We start from the raw sequence: 21,436 nt of genomic DNA, 5'->3' as shown, positions 1-21,436 counted from the left end.
GGGAGCGGCGGCGGGCGCAGAACGGCGGCGGCAGCGGGAGAGGCAGGAGCATGGAGCGGGCACCGGGAGTCTTCGGAGGACCCAAGGTGAGCTGTAGGCAGGGCTGGGAACGGGCATGGACCGGGAGCAGCGGGGTTGGGAGCGGGGTGAACGCTCCAGGGCGCGGCGGCTCAGCCCCCCCCGGGGCACAGCACCTCTGCCCACGGGGCACGGACGTGCCCCGTGGGCAGAGGTGCTGTGTCCCGGGGGGGGGCTGAGATGCCGTGCTCCTGGGGTGCTGCAGCCGCGTGGGAATTGGGGCACGGCCGGGACGCGGCGGCTGATGGGCGGGGATTTGCCCGGCGGTGTCACCCGGCGGTCCGCGGGTCCCCCCCCGGCAACATCCCTGGAGCGGTGCGCGGGTGTCCAGGGCTCCATCCCGGGATGTGCGGGTGGGCTGGGATAAGCCCTGAAGAATCGCGGGACGTGCCGAGGTGGAAGGGACCCAAAAAAAGGGTTGTTGAGCCCAACTGCTGGCCCTGCGCAGGACCATCCCCCGGAGAGTCACACCCTGTGCCCCAGAGGGTCATCAGAACGCTCCCTGAGCTCTGGCAGCTTTGGGGCTGTGCCCACTGCCCTGGGGGAGCCTGGTCAGTGCCCAACCAGCCTCTGGGGGAAGAACCTTTTCCTGAGATCCAACCTGACCCTGCCCTGACACAGCTCCAGGCCATTCCCTGGGGTCCTGTCCCTGGTCCCCCCAGAGCAGAGCTCAGGGACTGCCCCTCCTCTGCCCCTCCCGAGGAAGTTGTAACTGCAGTGAGGTCTCCCCTCAGTCTCTTCTTCTCCAGCTGAACACACCAAGTGCCCCCCCAACCCCTGCCGTGCTCTACTAAACTAAATGTTTTCTCTTGGCTTTTTTATTTTGTTCCGGGGTTTGTTTTGTGGGTAGTTTTGTTTTGGGAGTTTTGTGTTTGTGTTTTGTTTTGGTTTTTTTTTTTTGATTTTTGTTTTTTTTTTTGTCTCTTAAACATTTAGTTCAGTTTTTCCTCAGGTGCCCGTGACACGACCTTGGTGGCTGCTGTCAGAGGGTGCTCCAGTCTTTCACTCTTGCCATGCCTTGTATAGGTGCATCTCAAGTAGGATCATGTGGTAATGTTTGCTATTCAGATTAGAAAACAGTTGAGGAGGAAGAAGATGAAACAGCTGTGGTTAGCAGTAGTCCTGTATCTGATGGTAGATCACTGCAAGTGCTGCAGGGTGGTTCTGCTTTCAGGCTGTGGTCCCAGTGAGCTGCTGTACAGGGAGCAGGTCTCCTCTGCTTGGCTGCCATGTTGGGCTCTTGGTGGGAAGTGAGGGGTCAGGACAGAGGAGACCAAGAAAAGTGATGTGAGGCTTGTGGTGGTCCTGCTCTGGGAGAACCTGAGCAGTGGCAACTGTGTGTGGCTTCCCCAAAGAAGATTGTCTCTGAGAACCCCAAAGGGTTGGGTTTTTCTGCTGCTGTTTGCATCCCCTACCACTCCCAAACCATTTATCTCTCCGTTTGAGTTTGAGTTCATACCAGGAAAGTCTTGCATAGTTGGAAAGGTCTGTGTGCACAGGTCTGATTCATGTTTTGTTCCATCACAGTGCTTCCCTCTCATTGAAGTTGATTCATGCAGTAGCAGGCAAACCTTGATACCAAAATCCAGGGAGTGCTGACAGCTGCTAATGGTTAAAGCCTTTTTAAGGCTGCTTCAGTTTTGGGAGATGGTGACCTTTCGTCAGGTCCACTGAGAACAAAGGCTGTTGGTTCACAGGCTGTTTTAAACTTTCAGACGAGAGAAGCAACTTCAGTTCTTCTTTCACTTGTGATTCTTCCTGCTTTTCCAGTGCGTGGGAGAGTGGAATGCCAAAGAGAAAGACCTAGGAAAATCTGCAGGGTTTGACTGCTAAGATCAGGCTTCTGTTGCCCGGCTGCTGGCAATTATGAGACTGGTTTTCCTGAGTCAGGCAGTCCCTTTCAGTCCTGTGAACCTGCTAAGTCAGGCTTGGGGAAAAAAAATGGGCCTGAAGTCAGTTAATGAGCCCTATTCATTCCCCTGGACCCTCTGCCATTGGGAACGATCAGTTTTGTGTTTTAGAGATGTTTCTGGTGACTGGAGCGGCTTCGAGCCCCGGCTGAACCTGGGGTCAGGGCTGCCTCTGTGTTTTTCAGGAGCTCTCTGACTCCCAGTGGCTGAGGTGGATGAACAGGGAGCTTCCGGGGCTGCTGGGGGGCAACTTTGAACCCTGCTTATCACAGGCCATAAAAGAGCAGAAAAGACTGACGTTCCTTTGACACCAACCATCAGGCTCCCCCCGTTCTGCTGCACAACCAGAGCAGAGACCCTGTCCTTGCTCACTGCTGGCTCCTCTCCCTGCAGGCCAGCCCCAGCTCGAGTGCTTCAGGACCCATGGCTCTCTTCTCCTGCAGCTCCCGTGTGCTTTGAGCTGTGTTGTGGGGAGAAGGATGGGAACAGGAGTTCCTGGGGTCAGGCCCACTCCCTCCCAGTGGCTGGTGTAGCTCTGCTGCTGGATGCTGGTTTGGAACATGAGCCTCGGGTCACACTGGGCAGGTGTTCCTGTGAGACACACTGTGCGTGTCATGGTGTTTTGGGGCCTGTCCCTATCCGAAGGGAGGCAGTTGTCTCCAACACAACCTTCGTACCTAGGAGCTGGGAGAGGTGGGCAGAGCTGGCTGGAACTCTGTGTGTCCCGTCAGCACTGAGGAGATGGCACTAAAGGTGCTCACACTGGCTGTGCCCAGGGAGTTTGGGTGGGCGCCTTGCCCTGCTCCTTGTAACACTGCAGCCTCTGCTGAGCTGATAGTACAGGGATTTGCCTTGGGAGCAAAACTTCAAAGCTAAAAATTAAAAAAAAAAAAATTAAATTTACAAAAGTGATCCTTATTGTGGGGACTGCAAATGCACAGTCGTGTATTCAGGGTGATGTTTACTTTGGCCAAACCACTTCTTGAGTACAGCCTGAGCCCTGACTCTTGGCACGGGTCAGAGCCTGGTGCTGCTGAGGCTGCATTGAGCTCAGCCATACCTTACACATCCTTCAGTAATGGGATACAGGGACGCTCTTGGATAAACTTCCTGCATCCACTTGTCAGATGTGATGGCAGTGAGGGGTTGGCTTGGTGCTGCACAGAGTGCAAGGGCTCTGTTTATTGCTCCAGCCAGGGGTGGGTGTGAGATCCATGGTGGGTTGGCGAGGACGTGGCCCTGTCACCCCATGGGATGTCACCTGTGATGACACACAGCCACCATCACCTGTTAATGTCACACGATTCTTGTACCGAGGTCAGTGAAGGTTGAGTGGTTGGTGCTGGGAGGATGGTACCAAAGGCTTCCCAGCACAGGAGCAACCTCCTTCCTCAGCCACCAAACCTGTGTATCATGTCAGTGCTTGTCTGGAAAGCTTGGATGTGCTTTGCAGCAGAGCAGTGTCCTGTGGGTCTTGCAAGTCTCCCATGTTTCTCTTTCAAAGACTCAAGCCTTAAAGCATGTGGCAGATTCATCTCCCAGGTGCATTTGTGGGTGTTGCCAGGTTTGAGGGCAAAACTGTGCCCCTTCAACTTCACATCCATCTTGAGCCACTTGCACCTCTTTCTCCTAAATGAGTGTTTGTGGTGAGTTTAGGATGAGGATAACTTTGCTCCTGACAGCACACTTCCATAAAACCAGTGTTTGGGAAACACAGTTCATTCTTTTTTGCAGTGATTGGCATTTGTCTTATCTCTTGTTCAATTTTGCTCTTCATTAACATTTGCCTGCCACGCTTATCTAATAATTGACAAATTACAGCTATAATTGCCCTGTTTTTCAGCTATTGAGATTAATAGAATGAATTTAAATTATCAGCTTTTAATGCCCTGATAAGTAATCCTGGGCAAAATCACAGTTAAGGGTTTTAAAATGATGCCACTTTACCAGCTGCAGTTGGTGTTACTTTTACTGTGGTGTTAGGACTGACTTTGGTCATTGTATGTATTTTAAGAAAGACTCTAGAACTACCTCGTACAGAAAATCCTTCAAGTGCCTTAGCTTGGATGGCTCTTTTTATGCCATATAATGGGCAAACTGAGCAGTTAACTGCTCTGCCATGGTCTGCTGAGCAAACTCTAATAGAGAAATTGTATTGGGTTTACTGTGGCTGAAAATACTTTGAATGTTTGGTTAACTTTTTCCTCCTAATTTCACTAAATTGAAAATAATCAGACTTGATCTTGGAATGGAACATACTTGTTTGAGTACCTAATTTTGTGTTTGAATTTATATTTGAAGCTTATTAAGTCTCAAAGAAAACATTACAATATTGCCAGAGAAGTCACGCCAGAGCCCTTAAAACTTCTCCTTTTTAAAATCTGAACCAACTTGCTGATATCTGCACCAGCGAGTCACGTGCCCTGGTTGAGCTGAAACTTTTTTTGCATAAAAATGGAAAGCGCTGGGTTTGCTCTGATGGCCTTGCTGGGGGCTGTCTGTGCTGAGGACGCACAATTTACAGCCAGTTACATCTTTTGAACTCGCCCCTCTGGCTTTCAACAACTCTTTAGTGAAACTAAAGGTTTTATTGAATTGCCCTCTGGGTTTTCCGTGCGCTGGCAGGAGATCAGTGCAGGTGCAGGAGGACACGAGTGTGGCTGCACAGAGTTGGTCCTGAGGGTCCTCACTGCAACTGGGGGAAGAGCAAAGCTCCTGCCCCAGGAAAGCGTTGGAGAGCTCTGCTGCTTTCTTGTTCTTCTTCAGAACAAGTGTTGCCACATCCTGTGAGAAGGGAAGGCATCGACTTGGTCGAGTGGGTGACAACCCTGCCCACGGCAGGGGAGTTGGAGTTGTATGATTTTTAAGTTCCTTTCCAACCCAAACCTTTCTCTGATTTTATGATCAGCGCTCCTGGAATGGTCGGAGGCTCCTCTGCAGTGCTGGTGCAGCGCTGGTCCTGGACCAGTGTTGAGGTCCCCATTTAATTTGTGTGCACAAGCTTCTGCTCCAAATAAACCGGAGGGTTTGGGGTGAGAGACCACGTGCCCGTGGAGCTCTGTGTGCCAAGGAGCAGAGCCCTGGAAAAGGCACTGGGCTCCTGCATCCATCATTATTTCTGCTTGCTCAGGCATCATCTCCTGGAGCCACAGTTCAGAGAAAACCCTTTCATCTCTCTCTGGGTGCTTTCCTTGGCTTCAGGCAAGGTCATGTCACCCACTTGTGTCTGGAAAAGTCTTGTGCTTTGTTTACCCAAAACAAACACTCAGGAAGAGAGCTGAAATGTAATCTGCAGCGAGCAGCCTCCCACGGACCTGGAAGCCTGGGGGTTTGCCAGCAAGGCGCCCAGGGGAGATGAGCAGCTGGGTTGTGCCTCTGCTGATTGCATCCTTATCTAGAGCCTTTTAGGCCCACCTTTCCATCTTCTCTTGAGTGTCCTTTGGCCATCTAAATAGCATAGATTGCTTCTCAGCTGCAGAAAACTACGCCCTGAAGCACTGATCTTGGGGAATCCCAAAACTTTTCGGGTTGAACAGCATCAAGCTGCCTTAGTTTAGGTCCCTCCAGACCCAAAGAAGTGCTGGCAGGGGAGGAAGAGCCTGTTGCTGGTGTTGGAGAGGAACCTTGCTGCTTTACAAGTGTCTCACCTGCAGAAGTGGCAGGAGGAGGTGACTTGCATGGACAAAGGACACCACAGAATCTGGATTCTTGTTGACAGGAATGTCACATTGGGATGTTCCTGCAGGAAACACTTGAGAAGTGTTTGGAGCGAGAAGACTTCAATAAGTTCAGGTTGCTTGGTTTTTAAATCCAGTGTGAGCAAGTTTCAAGCCTGTAAGTTTTATCCATCAGAAAGGGCTGTCACAAGGGCTGCTGGATATCTCAAGGAGTGGAGCTTGCCTGGTTTTGCAATAGGAGTTGGAGCTCAAGAGTGGAAAGCATGCCAGGCGTCCACATCTGGCCATGCAGATCACGTCCGTGGTGTGTTATTTTATCTGCTGCTTTGCAGGACATTTAGTCCTCATAAGCAGGATTGTGTAACTCGAGATGGGGGGAAAAAGCAGGTTTTTCCCTTTTTCAGGCTTCCTCCCTCTAGATTCAGATCACATCTTAAGCGTAGGAGAAGTGACAGGGATATCTTTTAACAGCCTGCTAACAGTGGTGTCTGTGGGCATGTTCATGACCCCCTGGGCCAGCTGATTGCACCAGTGCCAGCCCTGTGCCAGGAGCTCACGTCACCTGCTCTTGGGCACTCCCAAGGATCCAAAAGGATCCAGGGGAGGTGGACAGTCCTGCCTTGCCCTGCTGGCTTACTCGTTTTTCCTCCCAGCTCCTCGTAGTTATTGTTTGATACATACCCTGGTGCCAGAGGGTTTGTGGGTTTTAATTAGTAACCCTGGGTGGTTTAATTATCCATGCAAATATCCAGTCCTCTTCTGAATCCTACTAAATTCTTACCCTGCAGCAAACATGTACACAGTAGAATGTGCACGATGTTACAACTAACAACTTTGGGTATCAAGTTGCTGCTCTACAGTTTGATTAAAAAATAAAATTAAAGATGCATTTTGTAGGCTATGCCGTTACTTAAAAGAAAACAATTCTGGAAAGATGAATATCTAGCTGAAACATTTTACAGCTAATATTTTCCTTCCCAGTTTGACTTCCAAATTACATCTGTCATGTTCCTCCAAAAGCCCCAGCTGGCTAATGGAAAAAACTTACTTTTGTTTTTTTGGGGCTCTTTCTCCAAAATCCAGTGTTTCAGCAGTAATCGGGAAACAGGGTTTCAGAGTGAAAAGACTTGAGTTACTGTCCCATTTTTAATGAGTAAAAATTTAAGTGTTTTATTTTGAGACCAGCTTGGTAGCTCTGTGGGACAACTTGTTATTATTTTTACAGCACCTTGTACCATGGGACTGACCCCTTGTGTAGGATTAGAGATCCTGTAAGCTCTGATAATACCAAGTAATTAACAACCCATCAGGAGCTGATTCTTGGAAGTGAAATCAAAGTTTTTGTAATGACTCTTAGCAAATTAATTGGTGTTTGGCTGACTGTGACTTCAAGGAGGAGTAAGCTGGAAAGCAAAGGTGTTTGGGGTTTGCTTTTTTCACTCTTTCCAAACTCTGAACCATGCAAGCTAAATAAGGATAGGGCAGTTCCTGAAAATTACTGGAAACAGAATAATTTTCTAAAGACTCATTAAACGTGTGAGCTGCAGCAGCTATAAGAAAATACTTAGTACTTAGATGTTGAAAAATAAACTTTATAATGATTATATTTTAAAAATGTTTCTGTGCTTCCTTGTAATGATTTTGTCCCTGTATTGGCTGCATTTATACCCATGTGAGTGCCAGCTACTTATCTCTGAACTTTTGCTGTAGCTCTAAGAATACCTGACCCATTTTTCTTATTGCAGGTTGAGCTTCACGTCCACCTGGATGGAGCCATTAGACCAGAGACAATCTTGTACTTTGGCAGGTGAGCTGTGGGGTGAGGAAAGCTCTGGGAGCTGCAGTTCCAAAGCATCAGCCCTTTTGCTTGTCCAGGTCTGCGACAGAAGAGCTCCTGCAGGCAGCAAACCTGGCTTGTGCTGGTGCTGTCTCTGCCCAGATGGGTCCTCTGGCTGCACAGTGTGGTGACACTGAGCACATCCCAAAGGGCAGTGGGGCTGCACAGGTAGCAGGAGCATGAGCAAGGTGGTCACGGGTTTGTGAGCCGGGCAAGCCAAGAGGAGCCACCACAAGGAAAGCCCCGAAGGTGTCTCATAAACAGCTGCCTGCCTTTGAAGTGTGGCTGGAACACGGCAGAGCAGCTGTATTCTGATTCCTTTTTCCATATTCCTAATTGCAAAAGCAAGTCAAATGACAGCAGGTGGGAGCATTGTCTTGGTGGTGGTGGTGCTGTTCCACGGTTTGGGAGGAAAAACCCACCTTGCCCTGCTGCCTTTGAACCCCGGGCTGTGCGCCTGGTGTCAGCAGTCAGGGAGTCACGCTGGCATGTGGGTGACCCCGGGAAGCACTTGGCAGTGACTTAGAGAGAGGTTGTTTCCTTGACAGAGCCCACATGCATCTTCTCCCTTCAGCGTGGACGGTGTGGGAAGCACTGGGTGAATGATTAACTGGTGCGAGGACCTGGCTCCACGCTTGCAGGAAAAATAAACAAGATTTCTTCCAGCTGTCACTGATACCCTCAGATCAAGAAGGTTGTGAGTTTAAGGATTTCAGGGAATGGCTCTCAGGCACCACTCTGGTACTTTTGGGAGGAAATCAGTTCTGAGGAGCAAGAGAAGTGGTTCTGGCATCCTGTGAGCCCAGCAGGGTCCAAGGCAGTGCAGTCCTAGGGGGAATATTCTTTCTACAGTAGCTTTTTCTGCAGGGCATGGCCATACCTTTTGCAATGTAGTCTGAGCAAGGAATGTGGATCAGAGCTGCCCATCCCATTCACTGCAGGATGTTGGCCCTGAGCTGAGTCAGGGTTCCTGCTGGTGGGCTGCAGGGCTGGAATACAGGTCCAAATGGACAGATGAGTCGGTGGTGACTCCCTGAGGCTCTGCTGGGTCCCTCTGCCAGCAAAGAGAAAATGCCAGTGTAGTCCCTGAGGAGGGCTGCGGGAGCCCTGAAGCCCAGGAGGCCCTGGCTGTCTGGGGATCCTGTGCCAGGATCCTTGCTTAGGGCAGAAACCTTCATTGCCTGAGTGTGTGCCGAGTTCCCTCTTATTTTTAAACAGCCCTGGCATCCCCCAGAGCTGCCAGCCCTCGGGTGGAGCAAGGCTGTGCTATTCGTGAGCTCTGAAACTTGCACTCACACACAAAAAAAGCTTTGGGGCAGTGCAGGAGGCTGTAGGGGACTGACTGCCTTAATAACCTCACCCTGGGCACAGAAGGCTGCTTGTGGTCTATTTTTAAAGGTAAATAGCTGGAAATAAATTTGCCAGGTGGCGGCATAATATAACCCCGAGCTGCTGGGATGCACAAGGTCCCTTGGGCAGTGCACTGCTGAACTGGGCCATTTTTAGAAACTTTGTCTCCAATTCTGTCACGTCTGGGCCAGGGTTTGCATCCCCCCTGCCCAGCCAGAGGGTTTAGAGCCATGGCAGATCCCTCCTGGGACTGGGTGTCCCCAGGAAAGCTGCCCTGTCCGAGGTGGGACGGTGTGTGTGGTGCTGCCCGTGGCTGGAGGTGGCTCTGGGCAGGACACTGAGGTGCTGGTGGGCACGAACACATTCCCTGGAGCAGCTTTGCCTCAGGAAGGATCCCACCTACCAGCAGGGTTGGATGGGGCGGCAGCAGCTCCCAGAGCCACACTGGCATGATTCACCAGACCTCCTCATCCAGAGGCCTGACTCCAGGGCAGATCATCCCAAAGCACTGCTGCTGCTGCCTGTGCAGAGGCAATCCTTCGGGAAGCACAGGAAAATGTCAGGGAAGCGGCTTTGCTGTAGGAAACTTTCCCTGGGCAGGTGGAGGGAGGTGCGTGCCGGTTCCTAGGGCAGACACTGATGTGTCAGTGCCATGGAAAGGGCAAGGCAGGGAGGAAAACCAATGCCCTGGCAACGATAAATGTTCCCTGCTGAGTGCCAGCAACTTAATCTGTGCAGATTGCATGTGAGGGCTGAGCGTGGGGCTGGTTTCCTTCCTGGCCGAGGGGGGAAGGAGCAGTGTTTACTGAGCCCAGGAGCAGGGTCCTTTGGACTGTGTCCCTGCATGGCTCCCTGGAATGGTTGCTGGCACGGGGACAATAAAGCTGTCTGTGGTGTTTTGTCTCTATTAGCAGAGATCCACCAATTAGCTGTAATTCATTGTGGCAGAAAAGAGGATTAAAAACAAATGTCTAGTTATTATTCCAAAATTATGTTGGCTCGTGCAGGGTACCAGAGTGTTGGGGGTGGCAAAGCCTGCCCAGGAAGCCTTCAGCACCCTTGGCTGGCACCCTGGCTGTCGCCCCACTGCACTGGGGACACCTTCCCCCACACAGTACTCCAGCTGCTCCAGGGAAAAATGGCCTCTCCCCTCTTGGAAGTACTTAAATGGGCTTTAGCATCACTATCCCTTTGGTGAGAGCAGTTGTTGCCATTTGCTCCTGCATGGAAGGTGTCCCTGTCAGAGAAGATGCCACCACAATGCTGAGCTCAGGAACGAGCTCACTCACAGGAACTGAAACCCTGAGCCACGACACTTGTGCCTGCAGGATCCCAGGCCTTGGAGCATCCCCCTGATTTCTCAGACCTTTGAGCCTGCATAAGTGGATATTGACTTTTCTAAAGAATTTTGGCAATTCCTAAGACTAGGAGGTGCCAAGAAATAATCCAGAGCCCCTTTAGATGAACTCCTTCTTAAGCTTAAAATGTGCCCTGGCTGTGTTCCTGCAGGGTCAGTCTGGGCTTGTATTTCGGTTTGTTTGTGCTTTGCCTGTGTTTTGGATTGCCTTCCTCCCCACTGAGATTCAGGGCAGCATCCACGAGGAGATTTTGGAAGGACAGCATGTGCTGTGTCTCTCTGTGAAGGAGCAGTGGTCGATGCTGCCAGCTCGGGATGTGATCGCTGTGTGAGATGGATTGATCAAGAATGTGTTGCCTTCCCTGTCAGTAACACGTGCCTTCATTTCCAGAAAAAGAGGGATCCCTCTCCCTGGCAACACTGTTGAGGAGCTCCTGAAGTACATCAGCTATGACACACCGCTGACACTTCCCCAATTTCTGGAGAAATTTAATTACTACATGCCCGCTATTGCGTAAGTACCCTGCTTTTTGCTTCTCCCCCCTCAACCCGTGGCAGCATCCCTTGGCTCAGCCTTGGAGGTTCCCTGTGTGCCCTGAGGGTGAGCAGTCCCAGTGATGGGTGGCAGTGCTGTCCCTGCAGGGGTGACCGTGAGGCAGTGAGGAGAATCGCCTACGAGTTCGTGGAGACAAAGGCAAAGGAAGGAATCGCCTACGTGGAGGTCCGGTACAGCCCTCACCTCCTGGCCAACTCTGGCGTGGATCCCATCCCCTGGGGACAAGCTGAGTGAGTGATCCTGCTGTGCCAGGGAGCTGCTGGGTGGCCAGTTGGGCATGGAGAAGGCATGGCCCACTCCAGACAGCGGCTGTGTGTCCAAAGCCTGCTGTAACCAAAGCTCCTTTCTCCCCCCATGCAGTGAGCACCAGCATGCTTCCACCTCTCCTTCCCACCTGTAGGGTTTTTCATCTTAAATACCTCTGTGTGCTGCTGTGTTTTAACGTCCCTTGCTCTGGGCACTGGATTCTGCATGTGCAGGGCAGCTGTGCTCAGCCTTCTGGCTGGAGCTGTTCTCTGTGCGAGGCAAAGCAGCCTTCACGTGTGTACTGCCTGCAAAATGGGAATTTGAGCTGGCAGAGATGGTGGGTGGCATTGGAGGGGGCTGGTGATCCGATCCCTTCCTTGCATGTCATCCCCTCTGTGATGTGTGCCTCTTATTAAATCAGTGCTGGGCTCTGTGGCCCCTCCAAAGTGTGCTGTGGTGGGCATTGAGCCCCATGCTTGCCCTGCCTGGCTGCAGGCAGTTGTGTGCCCTAATGAGATGCTGTGGCAAAGAGGGGGTTCCTCTGGGTAGGGTTTGCCCCTGGTTCCCTGAGGCATTTCTAGATCTTACTGTCATCTTCGCGTGCTTTTGTGGTAAATGTGGGCATGGCATGGGTGTAAAAGGTGCTCATAAGTTCTGGGTGGTCTCATCGGGTGCTTCTGGATGTTGAGGCGAGTGGAGCCCCGGGCAGACTGTCTCCTGCCTGCCTCCCTGGCTGGCGTCTGCCCTCTTGCTGATGGCTTTTCTTCCCTGCAGGGGAGACCTCACTCCAGATGAAGTCGTTCAGCTCGTAAATCAGGGACTACAGGATGGAGAAAGGGATTTCCACATCAAAGCCAGGTCTATTCTATGCTGCATGCGCCATATGCCAAGTAATGTATTGCAGCTCCCCTGCTGCCCTGCTCCCCTTCCCTGGCGCGTGGCGGGGGGTGATGTCCCCTGGGTTTGGGTCCCTGCACAAATGTGGGGAAAGCCCCTGGTCCCTGGGTCTGATGCAGGACCAGACAGTGCTGAGGGGGAGTTCTTCCTTGGTGGGGGTCCTCTGCTCCCTTCACTGGGGGGAAAAGGTCTGCTGGATGGGAAAGTGGGGGTCTGTGGGTGTAACCAGTATGTGAAATGTCTTGCTCATCTGTCCTCTGCTCCCTGCCCTGGGGAGCTGTGATCTCTCTCCCTGCCCAAAGGCCAGAGCACCCCTTGGGCCAGTCAAAGCCATTGGCACAGGGAGCACTTTCATCTACTGTGCTGTCTGGTGGGTCTGAGAGCAAATGGTCGTGGAAGGAGGACTGAGATCTCACACTTCCCTGCTCATGGTCCTGCTGCTACAGCAGCATGTGCTCCTTCCTTAGCCTGGATCACGGGGCAGCCAGAGAATCCACTGGCTGCAGTCAGTCTCTGCTGGCTTAAGATGAAAACACAAGTCAAATATACTTAAGACAAATACATAAATTTTTTTTTTTTAAAAATCAGCAGCTCTGAACTTGGTCAGTAACAGGTGCTGTGACCCAGAATAGGAAGGAAACCCGGTTTCCAGCATTTGAATGGGCTGCTGAGTTCTGTGAGGACCTTCCTCCAGGGAAGAATGCAGTCAGAGAGAGGCTGTGTGACAGCAGCTGTTTTATGTGAAGACTTTTCTCTGAGTATCTTCATATCTCACAGCAGTTTCATATAGGCTTAATAGGGTAGATGGTGGAAAGATATTTCCTAATGAGCATGTGGTTAATTTGTGTCTAGAAATGTGAAAAATTACATTCTTGGGAACGGGAGATTGGAGAGCGGGTTTTTTTTCCTGCCTGCACAGCCAACCACAAACAATACTTTGAAAACTTGACCCTGTCGTTTCTGGTTTCTAGGGAGAAAACATTTTTCTTTGTAGAAACTGGAAAGCTGTAAGGCACAGTCACACTGATCTGCAGTGTGCCAGCACTGCAGGAGGTGGCAGGAGCATCCGACTGCACATGCAGCTGCACTGCAGGAGGGATTGCTTGTGCAGGCAACAGAGCTGGCATTCTCATACCTGTATCCCAGGGCACCAGCTCTGTTACCCAGAGCCAGGAATGTGCTTCGTAAAGAGTCTTTAGTGCTACGTTCAGGATATGCTGCATATCACCTGTGATATTAATCACAATGAACTGTTGAGAGAAAGGCAGAGATGCCAGCCAGAACTAGCTTGTATTAAACTTGTTAATAAAATAGTGGCTCTAACCCAGTGAGTTGGGAGCTGATGAAAACAAAAAGAAGATGAGATTGCACACATCATCTTATGTGCTCGTATGGTTTGGGGACTGTATGTACACAGCAGGTGCCTGTTAATTATTAACACTACTGTTTATCTCTGTTTCTTGGCCCTTCTGCTAAGGTTAAGTGCTATGTGAGCTGGTAGATGCATGTCCTTTAGCAGAGGTTATCTATCCTGATCAGAGAGAGCTCTGAAGTAATTGTCAGCCACTTGTTACTCTCTTTCTCACTGATGTCAAATAGATAAAAGTTCAGCTCCTTCCCACCAGGAGTAGAATCCATCGTCTTGCCCCGGGGAAGTTGAGGATGCCCTATAACAGGGCATCTATTATACAGGGCCCCCCAGAGATCTCTCTCAGCCCAAACTCCTCCTTAACACGACACATCCAACAGATGCCCAGCCTGGGATGGGGTGAAAGCTCAGGAGTGAGTTGAGGGAGTTCTCCAAAGCACCCTGTTATAGCCTCAGGGCAGTGCAGTTCATCTTACCTCGGGCCAACTGCAGCAGTCAACCACTGTTTGGAGGGGATTTTTTTATTATTTTTTTTCCCCTTGCTCAAAGTGAACAGAAGAACACGATAAGAGCAGTTTTATAGCTGGTGAGTGCATTTGGTTTCCCTTTCCTTGATGACAGACTGATCAGTTGACAGCTTTTATTTGCCTGAAGACGACAGGCTTTTCTAGGAGTTTCTTTTTGGAGCATCAAAAATGTTAGGAAAGACCAAAGAAAACAGCTCTAGCCTTCTAGTCATAGGACCAGGATTTGTTCATTAAAATGATTCCTCCTAAATGCTGGTGCTGTCTCTTCCAGGCTGGTCTCCAGAGGTGGTGGAGCTGTGCAAGAAGTATCGAAACGACTCTGTGGTGGCCATTGACCTGGCTGGGGATGAGACCCTGAAGGTGGAGAATAACTCTGAGCATAAGAAGGCTTATGAGGTTTGTGGAATTAAGCTTCTTAAAAGAAATCACAAGAAAAATACATATTGTGTGAAGGGACAAGCAGCACGTTTTCCCAACTGCAGACGGCTGGGATAACTTAGAAATGCGTTGCAGCTATTAAAAACATTCAGATAAATAGCAAAAGTGTTTGTTTATATTTCCTAAATGATTAATGGCAGGCATCACTGCTTAAACATGGCCTTGGAGCTGGGCTTGGAACGCTACCCTGTAGCACTGAGTGTGACACAAGTGACGTGGAGCCCAGATCATCCCCCACCCCGCTGCTGTCAGCCCCTGGGGCTCAGTGGAACCATGGCCAAGGGTGGAAGAGACTGGCCTTTCCAGTCTGCCAGAAATCACCCGGGGAGCTGAGAGGAAGCTGCACATTTGAAGGGCTTTTATCTGATCATCTCAAATGCAAACACTGTAATAGCTTCAGGAGCCTGATCCCAGACTCTTACTAGACCTCAGCCTTTGCAAAGGTTCTAAGGGAAAGTCTTGTTCCTCTTTGCTGGTGGGAATTTGGGGTTGTTAGTCCCCTCCATCAGTGGGGGAGGAGGTTGTGCACCACCACTGGCAAAAAAGACAGTGGTTTGTAAGCAGTGCTCAGGTCTGAAAGCACGTGGGGGTTCCTGGGGTCTTCACCCCATCAGTGGGAGCTGATACAAAGCCTGCCTGCACTGCTGTGCTGGGTGAACAGAGTGATTATAAACCAAGATGCAGGCACAGGGTTTGGTCTCTTTTCCCAGGCAGCTCTCAGCAAGACAAGAGGGCATTGTCTTAAGCTGTGCCAGGGGAGGTTTAGGTTAGATATTAGAAAGAATTTCTTTACAGAGAGGATAATCAGACATTGGAATGGGCTGCCCAGGGAAGTGGTGGATTCTCCGTCCCTGGAGGTTTTTAAGAAGAGACTGGATGTGGCATCAGTGCCATGGTCTGGGAACCACAGTGGTAGTGGATCAAGGGTTGGACTTGATGATCTCAGAGGTCCCTTCCAATCCATCTGATTCTATGATTCTATGAACAGATGGGCAGGTGTGTCTTATCCTCCCTGCTGTGCCAGCAGTGCCCAGGTCCAGCCTTCTCCATCCGAAGGGTGCATCTTGTCTCTGTGCCAGGGGCTCGCTCAGGCTCTGAGATGCTGAAGCAAACCCCACTCCCATCTGTGTTAAGTAACTGAAAAAACCCTCCTGAGTGCAGAGCCCTGAAGGACTGTCTGTGAGGAGCGGCTGCTGCGGGATGGGGCTTGCAGCCTGCCTGCTGCTGCCAGATGGGTGGCCCTTCTCCAGCAAGCCAGGAGCCAGGCTTCCCTCGAGGCTGCATGGCTTCCCAAAGCCCAGCTGGCCTCTGGGCCACCCTGGCAAAGGATTTTTCGGGTTGGTCATGGAGCTGCACCGAAAGCTGCGCCCGCAGGGTCCTCTCGGCTGGGCTGCCTCCAGCCCAGCCCCTTACAGGAGGGAGGTGCTCAGTGTCAGAGCTTTTCTTCATCTCTGCCCTGAGGGGGGCTTCTAAATTCCCCCACCTGGCTGCAGCTGGCCAAAAAGGTAGAAGTTCCACAGGCTGGAACTGCTGCAAGGTTCGTGCAGAGGGACAGGTGGGTGGAGGAAGGAGAGCTTGGAGCTTGCTGCTGTCTGGAGAAGAGGCAGTGATGAGCTCACCCAAAAAAGCCCTTGAGGAGCCTGGCTGGGCTCCAGCAGAAGGTACCAGGGTTTCTCAGTGTCTCTGTTTGTGGCTCTTCTCTTGCAGCCCTTGGAGTGCAGAGCCTGTGGGCTCTTGGCACAGAGCCCTGTTGCTTGCTGTGCCACCCCAGGGGTTTGCTGGGACAGGAACATGTTCTCCCTTGTTTTGCAGGAAGCTGAGAGATGTGGGATTCACCGCACTGTCCACGCTGGGGAGGCCGGCCCTGCTGCCATGGTCAAGGAGGTACGAGGAGTTCCCAAGTCAGGGCAGGGAGAGGGGCAGGGCTGGGAAGGGCCCTGCATCCCCTGCCCCAGGGAGAGAGGTGTGCCAGCCCTCTCTGTAGCCACAGCACAGCAAACACTGGGGACGTGGCAGGGGCTGGAAAGGGCCATCCCAGAGCAGGGTCAGTGGTGGGGGCTGTCCCTGTGGTGGGACAGGGGTCTCAGGGCAGGCAGGAGCCGAGCTGGTGCTCGGAGGCTGTGAGTGGTTCTCCTGTGCTCCTTTTAGGCAGTTTATGTCCTGAAGGCCGAGCGTGTTGGCCATGGATACCATGTCCTGGAGGACCCTGAGCTCTACAAGGAGCTGCTGAGAATAAAGATGCATTTTGAGGTAAGGATGTGTGGTGGGAGCGTGACAGCTGCTGTCTGAGCGGAAAACCAGCCCTTGTTTGGGCTGTGCTACAGCCAGGGGCACAACCTGACACCCGAGTGCTGACCACACGTGTGGTAACATTGCACTGAACTCAGATGCCCAAAGCTCCACAGCAGAAACAGTGGGGACACCTGTCTGTTTGCTGGAACCTGTTGCAAGGAGCAGCAGTGCACACAGCAGCTTGTGGGAGGCTCGTAGCAGAAAGAATGGATTCTGGTGTGGCCGAGGATAAATTCTGGAGGGATTATTCAGTAATTTATATACCTCAGGTCTACAGGCTCCTCCTTCCACAAATCAGGCTGCTGTACCAGAGCAAGTCTGGTTAGAGGGTGGAAATGCCTGAGAGTTACTGTGCATGTGCAGATTTCCTTGGCTTTTCCCCAGAATGGTCATATCCAGCTAATAGTTGGAATATTTGTGTATATACTTAATGGCAGTGGTTTCCTAACTGTGGTTGGCACATCACTCATGACTGACTGACCATGGGAAACATCCCACTGGCTCCTGCTGCTGTCATGTGGGTTGTGGGCTCTTTGCATCTGTGTCCTGGGACCTGCACTGGTCCATCAGAGTAGCACTGAGGGGCAGCTGTGAACAAAGCTCCAAGTCTGTATCTGGCTTTACCAGTGTGCTGAGCTATCTGTGTCCACAGCTGGGGTTCAGATCTGCGTGCTTGATTCTGCTTTTCATGCTTAACTCCCCCAAACAGGTCTGCCCTTGGTCCAGTTATCTCATTGGTGCGTGTTCTCCGGACTTCACCAAACACCCCGTAATACAGTAAGACTTCTCAATTATATGCAATCTTAAATAACCAGGATTTGGGTTGCTTTACTGCTTTACAAAGCTAAGGCCCATCTAATTATGTAGGACAATGTGGCACATCCTTGTCCTTTGGCACGGGGGGAGCTGGTGCAGCTGGAGGGGTGCAGGGGTCCCTTGGGTTGGCTGTCCTGTCCCTCCTGCTCTGAGCTGTGGGGCATGAGGTGCTGCACCCCAGCCACTACTGGCAGGTCAGTGCAGAGCTGTGGGGACAGAGGCCACTCTCCATGTCTGTCTCCAGCAGTTCCAGCTGCAGGGACAGCCCCGAGGTCTTTGCTTTTACTGCATTTCACCCTGAGAACTGCACAGCGTCACATCCAGTGCTTTACCCACCACTTCAACCCCATTTCCTTACAGATTTAAGAAGGATCGTGCCAACTATTCTCTAAACACAGATGACCCCCTCATCTTAAACTCCACCATTGACAAGGATTATGGCATAGTCAAGGAATACATGGGCTTCACTGAAGAGGAGTTCAAGAGAGTTGTAAGTCAGCCCTGGCTGGGTGCTCTGATGCTGTCCTGGTGCAGCCCAGAACAACCTGCTGGTTTTTCTTTATGAGCTGAAGAATTTTAAATGGAAATCAGAAAGTGCTGCCCTGGCCTTGTAAGCAGGAAGCTGAGAGGGTGCTCTTCATGTCTGATGTGTTTTAATGTCTCCCTTGTGTTCCCCCTCTCCTTCCCCAGAACATCAACGCAGCCCAGTCCAGCTTCTTACCTGAGAAGGAAAAGCAAGAGCTGCTCAACAAGCTGTATGAAGCCTATGGGATGGCCCCAACACATCGTGACCCGTCCCTGTGAGCCAGCGTGGAGCAGGGCCCTTCTTCCTCTGCTGACTCCTCTGTGCCCGTGGGAGCTCGGGGAGGAGGTGCCCAGGGTCGGTCTCTATTCCTGGCAGCCCTGTGTTAACCCTTACATTGCTCATCAGAATCAGACTATCACATTCACCCACCTCAACCCCACAAACTCTCTCCCAAATGGATATCCAGCTTCCTATCCTGCTGCTGTGCAAGCAGACTGGATCTGCCTGCTGGCCTGACTCCCTTCTCCATCTGTCAGTGTTTCTGTACTGCAAATGCAAACAGAAAAACCTCCCCTGCTTTTTTTCTCCCTACTCTTTCCCTGTTTTTCCTGTCCTGTCCCACTGACCTGCCTGGCCCTTGTCTGCAGTGCCGAAATAACCACCTTTAACTCTGGCTGTGGCCTGGGTTAATCTTCACCCTTGCAGGGAAGAGGTGTGTTAGTGCTGGCAGGGAGTGAGCAGGTGTTTCAGACACAGAGGCTTTATTCCTGTCCCTGTGGGTAGGAGGGTTTGGTCACAGCTCTATTTACACAGGGTTAGTCTTGTACTAACAAGACTGGAACAAGAACAAGCTGGAAGCTGGTGCCCCTACCTATACACCGGTCTGAAGGGCATTTAAAACAAAATACATTTTTTTTTTGGCATCCTTTCTTGGACAAGAGCTGTATTAGGCCTCCCAATGTCACTGCAGGTGACAGCAGTGCTCACAGCTGGCCACGACCATGCTCGCACATGCATAGGAAGTTGGAACATAATTTTACCACTTTGGGCGAAAATCTGCCCTCTGGGACTTTTCCCAGTTTTGTACTCATCCTGGAGAATTCCTGTGAACTGCAGTTTGATCTTCCTCTATCTTTGTTTAGGGCTTGGAGAAGCCATGGTCGATTGGCTGGTTTAACAGTTCTGCCCTCTTCCTAATTTGACATAATTGTTAGGCACTGCTAAGGCTGAAAAAGTAAATTAACTAGGGCCCAGTGTTGACTCAGGTCCCACCTGATTGCTTCTCTCACTCAACTACAACACTGGCTCCAAATCAGATCTTTGGTTTGGTGGAGAATTTATACAGAAAAATTCACTGAATATTCCTAAGTGATTTTGGTGCATAATAGTGTTTTTACTCCATAAGCAATACAGCTGTGCATCCAGAGAAGAGACCATAGTTTTCTGACTTGAGTGTGTGGTGTGCTTTAGCATCCCAGGTGTCTGCCAAGATGCTTACTCCAAAGATACTGTACCAAAAAGTTGCCTTTGACAAGGGGCCGTGGTCACCATTACCACAGACAGACCACGGACTGGTCCAGCCTCATCCAGCAGGAACAGTGTGCTGGGAGTATTTCCATTCTTTCTGGGCTTCCATATTGGTCTTCTGAGTAAAATACTCATCTCTGAAGTACGTGGTGCATATATACACATAGATAGATGAATAAGAGAGAGTGATTTTCTTACTTTTATAAAGCAAAAAAATAAAGCATCCCTTTTAGGAACATGATTGTGATAAGAAACAGGCCTTTTTTGGGTAATTCCTCTCCAAAAATTCTTTCTGAAGAAGAGTTTCTTGTTTGGATTCTGGACAGTTGATTGTTAATCCTCTTTAATAAAATAACAGATTTATATTAAAGGTAAATCCTTTTGCATTTCTGTTCAAGGGTGACTTTTAGGAGCTGTGACCCCTGCTCTTCAACACGTGCCTTGGTACCCCTGCTAGACCACAAGGGTCCACCACTGGTAGGTGTGAGGGGGGCTTTGGCAGCCAACCTGTTGCCAGGTTGGAGCACTTTGACAGCCAGAAGGAAGCCTGCTTCCTTGCCAGGCAGCCAAGCTGGATTTATGGATGCAGGTTGCTCCAGCCTCCCATGTCCTTTTCCCTTCGGTAATCAAAGGGATGTGTAACCCCTGCCAGAAGCAGCAGCGCCATCACTGTGTGCTCTCACTTTTTCTGATGTGCATCAAAAGTAGTTCACAGGTTTTTTCCCCTGTCTCTTGGGCTTTGCACCATTGGTTGATGCTCAGAGCCAGAAGAGGGACAGCCTGGGCTGCAACATAGGGGGACAAAGAGGAGCGTTTGCCAAAAGACTTTGGATCATTCAGTGCTTGGATAGAGCTTTGGGAGGTCTGGCATGCCACGTGTTCAACTGAAATGGAGGGCTTGGTGCATCCACGTGCTCAGCAGCTTTGCAGGTGGGGATGTGGCTGGATTAAGGGCAGTGCCCTTGGTCTTCCAGCACAGTCGGCGACAGCAGCTGACCTGGCTGCCACTTGCAAGGGGAACCCGATGCCTGTCTGCTGTCCCCTGAGAGTAGCTGGCCCACAGGTCCCTACTCCTCTGCCTAAATATAATTCTGGAACAGATATTTTCTGACTGAGGAGAGCTAACATTAGCTCACATTTGACTGCTGGAGGTCTTGGGTGGTGCGCGGTCCCTCCACGCCGCCTTTCAGCTCTGTGGGTGTGTGTGCCAGTGTGAGCCAAAAATACTGCTCTGCTCCTTGGTGAGGAGAGCTGGAAATGGGGCTTAAAGACACAACTATGCAGTCAGCTGAGCCCAGGAGCTACCTGCTGGTTTGCCCCTGGGCATGGGAAATGGGAGCAGGCTCTTGGCTGCTGTCCTGGCTGGGAGCCCTGTGCCAAAGCAGCGGCTGCAGCCACCACCTGGCTGCCAAATCCTTGTTTCCTGTGGGGGCTGGAGCCACGGACATCTCTTGTGCTGGCCCCACAGCCACCGCTTCTCAGAGGCCCACAGACAATTCTCCCTCTGTCTGGCATCTGCTTCTCTGCTTATTTATGGCCTTGTTTTCCCTGATAAACCTCAAACTCGTAACATTCAGTTCTTCCCTGGGCTGTCAGGGCGATGCTTGTCCTTGTGTCACCAGCTCAGTGTTTCCCAGGGCAGCTCTGCCTTGTCCCTGTTGGGCTGTTGGTCCCAGCCAGGCTGCTCCATCGGGATCAGCCTGGGCTGGGTGAAATGCCAGCAATGTCCCCTTAGTTCTGTGCTGCAGAGGGAAGATGCCTCTTCCTACTGGCACCAGTTCTGCTGGTGTCTGGGCCAGTGTGCCAAGTCCCAAGCCAGCCTTGAGCTTGACCTCTGGGGCAGTAACGTGGAGGGGAGCAGTGCTCCACAGGTGGATGAAATGCCCATGGGAAAAGCACTGCCTGGGAAACCTGTTTCTAGAATGTTCTGTGCCCAACTGTATCTGCCTCCCCCTGGGTGCTGCAAACCCTGGGGGCTTCATAGACCCAAACTGAGGGGACTGTCTTGTAGCACAGCTCTGTGTCTCACTGTT

The 21,436-nt window shown here is 51.2% G+C and overlaps 1 protein-coding gene across 1 annotated transcript; it reads left to right on the top strand.

Moving 5' to 3' along the window:
• ADA (adenosine deaminase) lies at positions 1–19,779 on the top strand. The gene is made up of 11 exons (XM_027693954.1): positions 1–86; positions 7,411–7,472; positions 10,601–10,723; positions 10,852–10,995; positions 11,786–11,901; positions 14,076–14,200; positions 16,055–16,126; positions 16,391–16,492; positions 17,244–17,311; positions 17,711–17,840; positions 18,041–19,779. The coding sequence occupies exons 1-11, from the start codon at positions 51–53 to the stop codon at positions 18,152–18,154; spliced, it is 1,092 nt and encodes a 363-aa protein (XP_027549755.1). The 5' UTR covers positions 1–50; the 3' UTR covers positions 18,155–19,779.
• The last annotated feature ends 1,657 nt before the right edge of the window (positions 19,780–21,436 follow it).

This window comes from Neopelma chrysocephalum, unplaced genomic scaffold, assembly GCF_003984885.1.
Source record: "Neopelma chrysocephalum unplaced genomic scaffold, ASM398488v2 Primary Assembly neopelma1_94, whole genome shotgun sequence".
In the NCBI taxonomy this organism is placed as follows: Eukaryota; Metazoa; Chordata; class Aves; order Passeriformes; family Pipridae; genus Neopelma; species Neopelma chrysocephalum.
This window is presented reverse-complemented; position numbering and strand designations above follow the sequence as displayed.